Source organism: Jatropha curcas, chromosome 1 (genome assembly GCF_041381405.1).
Source record: "Jatropha curcas cultivar XTBG-Jc1 chromosome 1, XTBG_Jcur_1.0, whole genome shotgun sequence".
Taxonomy (NCBI): Eukaryota; Viridiplantae; Streptophyta; class Magnoliopsida; order Malpighiales; family Euphorbiaceae; genus Jatropha; species Jatropha curcas.
This window is the reverse complement of record NC_143151.1, coordinates 34,239,484-34,247,300: the sequence shown is the minus strand read 5'-3', so window position 1 is coordinate 34,247,300 and position 7,817 is coordinate 34,239,484. Positions and strand designations below refer to the sequence as shown.

The 7,817-nt window shown below is 34.8% G+C and overlaps 2 protein-coding genes across 4 annotated transcripts; both read left to right on the top strand.

The window, feature by feature from the left end:
* Nucleotides 1–83: 83 nt before the first annotated feature.
* On the top strand, nucleotides 84–4,538 carry LOC105631265 (putative choline kinase 2). 3 transcript variants are annotated; one of them, XM_020678362.3, is made up of 8 exons: nucleotides 84–254; nucleotides 532–961; nucleotides 1,510–1,631; nucleotides 1,754–1,946; nucleotides 3,209–3,326; nucleotides 3,417–3,464; nucleotides 3,950–4,050; nucleotides 4,163–4,538. In XM_020678362.3, exons 2-8 carry the CDS (start codon nucleotides 608–610, stop codon nucleotides 4,271–4,273), a joined length of 1,047 nt encoding a protein of 348 aa, XP_020534021.1. In that variant the 5' UTR covers nucleotides 84–254; nucleotides 532–607; the 3' UTR covers nucleotides 4,274–4,538. The 3 variants fall into 3 exon arrangements, with proteins under 3 accessions (XP_020534021.1, XP_012068723.1, XP_012068722.1); XM_012213333.4 differs by having other exon boundaries at nucleotides 84–264; nucleotides 527–961; XM_012213332.4 differs by having other exon boundaries at nucleotides 85–254; nucleotides 527–961.
* Nucleotides 4,539–4,973: 435 nt separating this feature from the next.
* Nucleotides 4,974–7,762, top strand: LOC105631266 (proline-rich family protein). Its single transcript, XM_012213334.4, has 3 exons — nucleotides 4,974–5,397; nucleotides 5,924–6,058; nucleotides 7,247–7,762. Exons 1-3 carry the CDS (start codon nucleotides 5,227–5,229, stop codon nucleotides 7,616–7,618), a joined length of 678 nt encoding a protein of 225 aa, XP_012068724.1. The 5' UTR covers nucleotides 4,974–5,226; the 3' UTR covers nucleotides 7,619–7,762.
* The last annotated feature ends 55 nt before the right edge of the window (nucleotides 7,763–7,817 follow it).

Genomic DNA, 7,817 nt, shown 5'->3' with positions numbered 1-7,817 from the left:
TTATTTATAAACGGATTTATTTGAGAGCGGATTTTTGAACGAATATCCGACCCGACCTTAGTCGAAGGAAATCTATTTCAGGCCAGTTGTACACGTCGGCTCTGTTTACGTCATACTCTTTTCAAATTTCTCCGAACTCTCAACTTGTTCGTAAAATCTTAACTATCATAGATTTCTGCATTACCTCCATTTCCTCCCTCCTTCCCTCAAATTTTCGTAACCGGTCCATTCTAGCTGCGAGACGACACTCAAAAGTAAGTAGTAGTAAGTATTATTTTGTGATTAGATTGTAGAAAGAATTAGCTGTTGTTTTTATTTAATTATTACATTCTGATGCCGTTTGCTTGATTCTGAAAAGTAGAATTATGTTTGGTTGCCTTAAAATAACTTTGCGGGAATCATAAAAGGCACCATCATTTTCTGTTTGTGTTGTTCTGTTGTTTGTTCGTTGAAATCAAATCGCTTGGTAGTGGGAATAATTTGATTGATTGTGTTGATTTGCCTGTTCTGGTTGTTTTTGTTTCAGATCAGACTCTGCCACAATAAGAAGGATTTGTCTGGATTGGTTTTCATTTTAAAAAAAAAAAATTGGCTGGGTATTTTTGTGATGGGTGCTATGGAAAATATGATGGTAAACAAAGAGGATCGTATACCAAATGAGGCTAAGGAGATTTTGAGGTCCTTGGCGTCTAAGTGGGAGGATGTGTTGGATGCAAGTGCATTGCAGGTGATCCCTCTTAAGGGTGCCATGACCAATGAGGTTTTTCAAATAAAGTGGCCGACAAAAACGAAGGAAATCTCACGTAAAGTTGTAGTGAGGATTTATGGTGTTGGTGTGGAGGTCTTTTTTGACAGGGATGATGAGATCCGGACGTTTGAGTTTATGTCTAAACAAGGTCAGGGACCTCGTCTACTCGGCCGGTTCTTAAATGGGCGAATTGAAGAATTCATACGTGCACGGGTACTTGGATTTTCTTAATTTCAGCTTTTCTTTCGGCATTCATATTTGAGTGATGATATGTTTTCCTTTTTCCCTTAGAACATTTTAATTAGGTATGGCAATCAATTCTGTTTCAAATTGAGTTGTGAACACATTGCAAGCACATTGTTCCTTCACTTTAAATTTACATTGCAAATGAATAGAATGCTTATGTTGATATAGCTGTCAATCTCAGTGTAAGAGATTTTAGTCGGTAAGAGGCATCAAATGTTTAGTGCTATCAGCAGCTAATACTATTCGAAATTTTAACATTTTATATTAATCTTAAGAGACAAAAAAAGTAACAGTTTATGGTTTAATGCCTGGTGATTTAGTTCTGCAGATTTAAATAGGGATCTAAATTTTGAATTACTTCTAATGGAAGAAGGGGAGGAAAGAAAGAAGAGAAAGAAAATGTCATCCCATTCAATCAGATCTTCTCTTTCATTTAAGCTGAAAATTATATTCCATAATTTTTGCATTTCCTTTCTGAAACACTCATTATCGGCCTCGTTCTATATGGATTTCAGACGCTGTCAGCATCTGATTTGCGTGATCCAGAAATATCTGTTCTCATAGCCGCTAAAGTGAAGGAGTTTCATGGTCTTCAGATGCCTGGTCCAAAGAATGTCCGCCTGTGGGTTAGGTTACGGTATGTTCCCTTTTTGTGCTTCTCCCTTTCTGCAAATGAGCTATTTCTATGCATGCCCACTAAAATGAGGTCACAGTTTTGTGATATTTGTTCTTTTGTGGCTCTTGTTGTTGATTTTTCAGAAATTGGCTGAAAACAGCTAGGAGCGTGTGTTCTTCTGAAGAAGCCAAATCCATTCGCTTGGATGCTGTGGAGGAGGAAATTTCAATGCTGGAAAAGGAGTTCTCTGGAGATCAAAGAATTGGTTTCTGTCATAATGATTTACAATATGGAAATATAATGATTGACGAAGAGACAAGAGCAATAACCTTAATAGTAAGTTTCTCTTTGATAGTTAATGCAAATAGTGAAAATGTGAAATATATTCCTACTTTATAAAATATTGGATATATTTTACCTGTCCTAATTCTTCTTCTTCTTCTCTCTCTCTCTCTCTCTCTCTTTTTGTGTTAATCGATAATTGATGTTTGAATCTTCTTGAACCCTATGATCTATCATGGAGACAATGAATAGTTTAAGATATATTGGCAATTTTATATCATTAGAGGAGGCAACCTAATTTATTCGACTTAACTGTAAAATGATAAAATAATTGGCCATGTAATTCATTGCTCTCTTAAAGGATAAAAAATAATAGTTATTTGCTGATCTGTGTAATTATTTTGCTGTTTACTTTGCATACTTCCAATTTCTTGAACCTGTAGTGATGCATTTATTCTGTACCACTTCGTGTTTTAGTTTTAGCAACATAACCTGAATGCAATTTGAAAGCACTTGGTTTTCCTATGATGCATTCAACCAAGTTTGCACTGTACTGCAAGTTGAGTTGTGACTCTGCCTGGTTGAATGACCCATAGGACATTGATGGCGTTACTTTCTCATGGATTCTCTATTTTCTGAGGTCAAATGGAGAAGATGTTTCTGGTAAAAATAGCATGAAACTGTGAATTTTATTCTTGTCTTTTTTTTTTTCTCAATAGTTGTAACAGAGTTGACATATTACTTGAATATGCTCTGTTGGAGACTTCCTCAATGTGAAACTCTTTTAGCAAACTGCTGTTAGCTAACCATGAAAGTAAATGCATGCAATGGTTAAGCTTTCTTTCTATTTGACACGACTTCATCTACATTATTTTTTTCAAATTTTTAGTTTTCTTTTTTGGCTTGAAGAAAGTTTTTCCTGAATCGAACACTTCTCATTTGATGTCCAAGCTTCTTCATTTAAACTTCTTTTTAAAAAAAAAAATTGCAAAACCACTGTGTGTTCTCAAGTACAGATCTGTTTATAGTTACTGTTTAGTTTAAGATCACAGGAGATATGAATATATCAGGCCCCGTGCAAACCTGGTGGACCTGGTCATGTATGCTTGTGAACTGCTAACTCAACTTGCTCTATGTTGCACACACTCTGCAACTTATACCTACATGTAATAATTAGCTGACAGGAAGTGAAATGATAATGTCTTCAATTTTTTATTTTGGACATGAGCTGTTTTCTCATTTCCTAATGATTTTCTTTTTTTTTTTTTTAATTCATAATTATTGATCTTTGATTTATTATATTTCCGATTTCTCAGGATTATGAATATGCAAGTTACAATCCTGTTGCCTTTGATATAGCAAACCACTTCTGTGAGATGGCATCTAACTATCATACTGATACACCTCATATTGTGGACTACAATAAATACCCTGGTGTGTGAACATTTTGTTAATCTTTTTGATGATTCTTTGTTTTTATTTTGCCTGATTGTACAAGCGGCTCTGACATATGCCCCACTATAGGATTGGAAGAGCGTCAAAGGTTTCTGCATGTATATCTTAGTTCTTCAGGTAATAACTTGTGACCTTTTACCCTGATGATTTGAAGTTTTTCGTTGTTATTGCACAGTTAGCTTTTATAACTTCTCATATATCACACGTGAATATGTGCCAGTTGAAATATCCCTTTTGACAAATTTATAGTGATTCGTGAAATCTGAGGTTTCTTATTCCTATTGGAAACTGGTTGTCCAAATTGCTATTCATAAAAATCTATGCTGCAATTTTACAACTACACAAATTATTAAATAGTAACTTCTTAACAGAGCAAATCTGCAATTTCTTGGTATTATTATCAATACTCGGCCATTTTAGTTCATTATATGAGCCATTTTTCATATTCAGATATTTGATAACTAATGTGCTTACATGTTTAAAAGACAAGCAGCCATAAGTGGTATCTTGTCCCAATGCTTATAAAGTAACTCATTTAACAAACTTAACTATGTATTGGTTTCACTATCATCATATTTTATGAGCTACTGTTTTTTATGCAGGTGATCAGGCTAGTGACATTGAGGTGAAGCAACTCCTGGAAGATGTTGAGAAATACACACTTGCAAGCCATTTGTTTTGGGGCTTGTGGGGCATAATATCGGTAAGCTGCCTTCTCATCTTCAGTTTCTTAATTAGAACTCCAGCATTTGTACCTATCATTGTCTTTAGTTTTTAATTTTAATTTTCCTTTTGTTATTTATTTTTCCTTTCAGGAACACGTGAATAAAATCGACTTTGACTACGTGGAATATGCTAGACAGAGGTTTGAACAATACTGGTTAACGAAGCCTAAACTCTTGCATTGCTTGGAGAGTGACAACTGATGCTGTAGTTGATGATTATTCATTATATTATATAGTCGAATCTTAGCTTTCTTGTTCTCAGTGCATTCTATGGACATAGTTATGTACATAAACTTTTGATCTTTATCAAGACTTTTAAAAATATTGATTATTTGCTTAGTATTTCTTTAAACTAAGATAGTTCGGTAACATTTTCACATGTTGTAAAAATAAATCCTGTTTCTACAGAAGATGATGTTGTAAAAACAAATGCTGTTTCTATGGACGATAAGGTTTCTTCTTGTTTTTTTTTTTTTTTTATTCTTTCATTATTATTATTCAGAAAAATATTTTTGGCACAATTTGTATCGGAGCTTCACTTAAGTGAAATGACTGTAAAGCCTTTTAATAAATTTTTTAGCAATTTATAATTTAGATATTGCTGATGTCACTGAAAGAATGTAATTGTAAATATGTATATATTGTATTTGGTTCATATGTGAGATTATGATTTGGTTCATATGTAAAATCATGGAATCAATCCAGATAAGTTTTCGGACGAGTTGAATTTAGCACTTGCACACAAAGTTCCATTATCTCTATTATCGCTTCCAAAAAATGATTTGATGTCCCGATAAAATATCTTTATTACTAGTAAAATCTTATGACAGTCGGTAATCAAGTACGATGGAAAAATATAATAATTTCATTTTTCTTTGCCTTTTCAAATTGTTGAATCTAAGGACGAGAGTGAAGCAACGAATACGATATGTCAAACGGAGCTCCACTCAAAATCCACCACACGTGACCCATCCCCCAAACAAAAGGTCTCTCTTCCAATCAAAATTTCTCCTCCTCCTCCTCTCTCTCGCATTTAACTGCAAAAACCGGAAAGAAACCCACGAGTGCTTTAGCGTCACTGAATTGTGTTGTGGCAATTTTCTGTTATCGTTCTAAATTATCTGATTGAAGAAGAAGAAGAAGAAGAAGAAGAAATGGCATGTGCATCACAGGCAATGATATCAGCAAACACCTGCGCATTCTCTTCCCCTAGACTCTTCAAGAAATACAGAAGCTTAAATAGGCGAAATTTGAAGACTTTCACACTCAGAGCTTCATCTGATGACCCTGATTGTAACGATGAGGAATGTGCTCCTGATAAGGAGGTATAGTTTTTGCTAAACATCCATTCTTTTAACTTTTGATTTCTTAATACATGTATATATATTAAAAAAAAAAAAAAAAAAAAAAAAAAAAAAAAAAAACCCTTTTCAATTTTTACTTCACTCTACTTCTTGCTTTTGTTGTTTTTAATTGAAGCCTTTTACCATCTGTTCTTGTTTTTATTAGCTCAGGAGTCTAAAGGTAGTTTCTTTGTTCTTGAATCAGTGAAAAAATAAAATTAAAAAGAACATGGGAGCTATAAGTCAAAGTTTTTAACTAAAATGGGGAATTAAGGATAAAATAACCCATTTTGAAATGAGAAAAGTAACCTGCGACTTGTGTTTCAATCTGATTTTATTTAGTCTTTATATATGCTTTACTAACTGAGTATAAGAGTTGGAATAAATAAAAAAGATATGTTAGCAGTGGATTTCTGAAGGCATGCCTAAAGTTTAAGATTCTGTCCTAAATTACAATGCAAGAGAGAGTGGTGTTTTTATATTTTTGCTTTCTGTGGTGGAAAAATAGGTTGGCAAGGTGAGTGTGGAATGGTTGGCTGGGGATAAAACTAAAGTTGTTGGTACATTCCCTCCGCGAACTCGTGGTTGGACAGGGTATGTTGAGAAGGATACTGCAGGGCAAACAAATATCTACTCTGTCGAGGTTAGTAATTTGCAAACTTTCCAATTTTATGCGTTGAGTGTTCTTTTTCCCTTTATCAGTATATTCTGTTAAAGTTGATGATTTTTCTCCCTAACACTGGACGTTAGGTTGTTTCTGGCCGAATGATTTAGAATTGATGGTAACTAACAATAGCTGAATACCCCAAGATAACATAAAGATAAATGCTACTCAATTAAATTCTATGGCTTAATACAAGTTGTTTTGGTCCAAAGTTATTGTTCTGTTAATACTTTTGCTGATGAAGATCCTTGAAGAGGTCTTTATTTTTTGAGTTTTCAATAGGTGACAGTCCATTATAATCTTGTAAGACTATGAATGTCTGTTTTAGATCCCAATCGATTAAGTGCATAAGCTACTTCAAAAAAGAACTCACCCCCCACTTAATTTATGGTTTACTGAATGCCCTCTACAAGTGTCTCCCTTTATTCCATGCTGCATATTTTTTACTTAGTAGCTTCACGACTCACGAGGCAACATTTCTTTAAGAGCAACGTGGAAAGGGATGGTTTAACAGAAAACTACTTTATAAAAAGTTTTAACAACTAACAATCAGTAATGGGCAACATCTCAGGAGATCTCTTTTGTACACTCAATTGTAATTCATATATCACCAGGTAATACCCCGGCAGAGAAAATACTCCCAAGATGGTCTGGTACATAAACAGTTTTCCAGCCCAAAATATGAACATTAAGTTTTTGGGCCATGTGATTTGTCCTCTACGGACAGGTTGTTGGACAAGTGGTCTGCCAGGAGCATTACCAGAATGTTTCACGGCATTGTGCCACAGTTTCATGTCCATTTGCAACTGAAGGAACAAAGTGAGTTCTTACGTTGTATTTTCTAAGAGCAATTTATGAAATAGGCTCTCATCAATAGGTTCATTCATCCTGGATGAGCACTTTGAGGCAATTGTTTGCTCCAGGTCATGATCAGTTAAGCATCTAATGTTACATTAAGACATCCTGGGGAAAATATTTTTAATCGCAGATTACATGTTCTGGAGCATTAGAAACTACAAAGAGCAGTATGAGCAAACCATAATAAATGGTCATTGGTATTGTATGGTTATTTTCTGAGATACACAGAAAATTCTTCTACATTTTCATTTTCGTCTAGCAAGGAATCATACTGTTACTCTTGCATCTAATACCATCTGGTATTTCCAGCCAACAGTATATGTAGCAGAAAGTGCAATAAGCTCAGGAAATGCAGGTTCTTCTTCTGATGGAGCTGAAAATACAGCTGCAATTGCTGGTGGCCTTGCCCTGATTGCTGTGGCTGCTGCTTCATCAATTCTCATCCAAGTTGGTAAGAACGAGCCAGTCCAGGTGCAGACTGTTGAATATTCTGGACCATCTCTCAGTTACTATATCAACAAATTCAAACCTCCAGAAATAGTCGAAGCTGCAGTTCCAAGTCAACTTGAACCCGCCCCATCTGTACAGTCAGAAACCTCTGCACCAGAAGTTCCTCAGATGGAGGTTCAATCCCAATTACAGGCGGAGCCTCCAAGTTCAAGTGAGAACAGCATTTCTTAGGCTAATTCATTTGGCTTAAATTCTTTAATTGTAGAAACTTGAGATTTTCTTCTATACCAATGATGTATACTAAATTTAAGGTTTTATATTGCATCAAACACAACAAAATGAAGGGAAATATGCTAAAGTTGCTATTGGCATGAATGAGAGAGATACGAAGAGGAATATTACTAAAGTTGCTACCTGCAACTAACAAATT

What these genes read in the sequence shown, in the direction of transcription:
- LOC105631265 (XM_020678362.3), top strand. Translation starts at nt 608, where the DNA reads ATGGGTGCTATGGAAAATATGATGGTAAACAAAGAGGATCGTATACCA. An exon ending in AAGAATTCATACGTGCACGG is followed by an intron (nt 962 to 1,509) that starts GTACTTGGATTT and finishes TATGGATTTCAG; the next exon opens with ACGCTGTCAGCATCTGATTT. An exon ending in GGACTACAATAAATACCCTG is followed by an intron (nt 3,327 to 3,416) that starts GTGTGTGAACAT and finishes GCCCCACTATAG; the next exon opens with GATTGGAAGAGCGTCAAAGG.
- LOC105631266 (XM_012213334.4), top strand. Translation starts at nt 5,227, where the DNA reads ATGGCATGTGCATCACAGGCAATGATATCAGCAAACACCTGCGCATTC. An exon ending in AATGTGCTCCTGATAAGGAG is followed by an intron (nt 5,398 to 5,923) that starts GTATAGTTTTTG and finishes GTGGAAAAATAG; the next exon opens with GTTGGCAAGGTGAGTGTGGA. An exon ending in CAAATATCTACTCTGTCGAG is followed by an intron (nt 6,059 to 7,246) that starts GTTAGTAATTTG and finishes TGGTATTTCCAG; the next exon opens with CCAACAGTATATGTAGCAGA.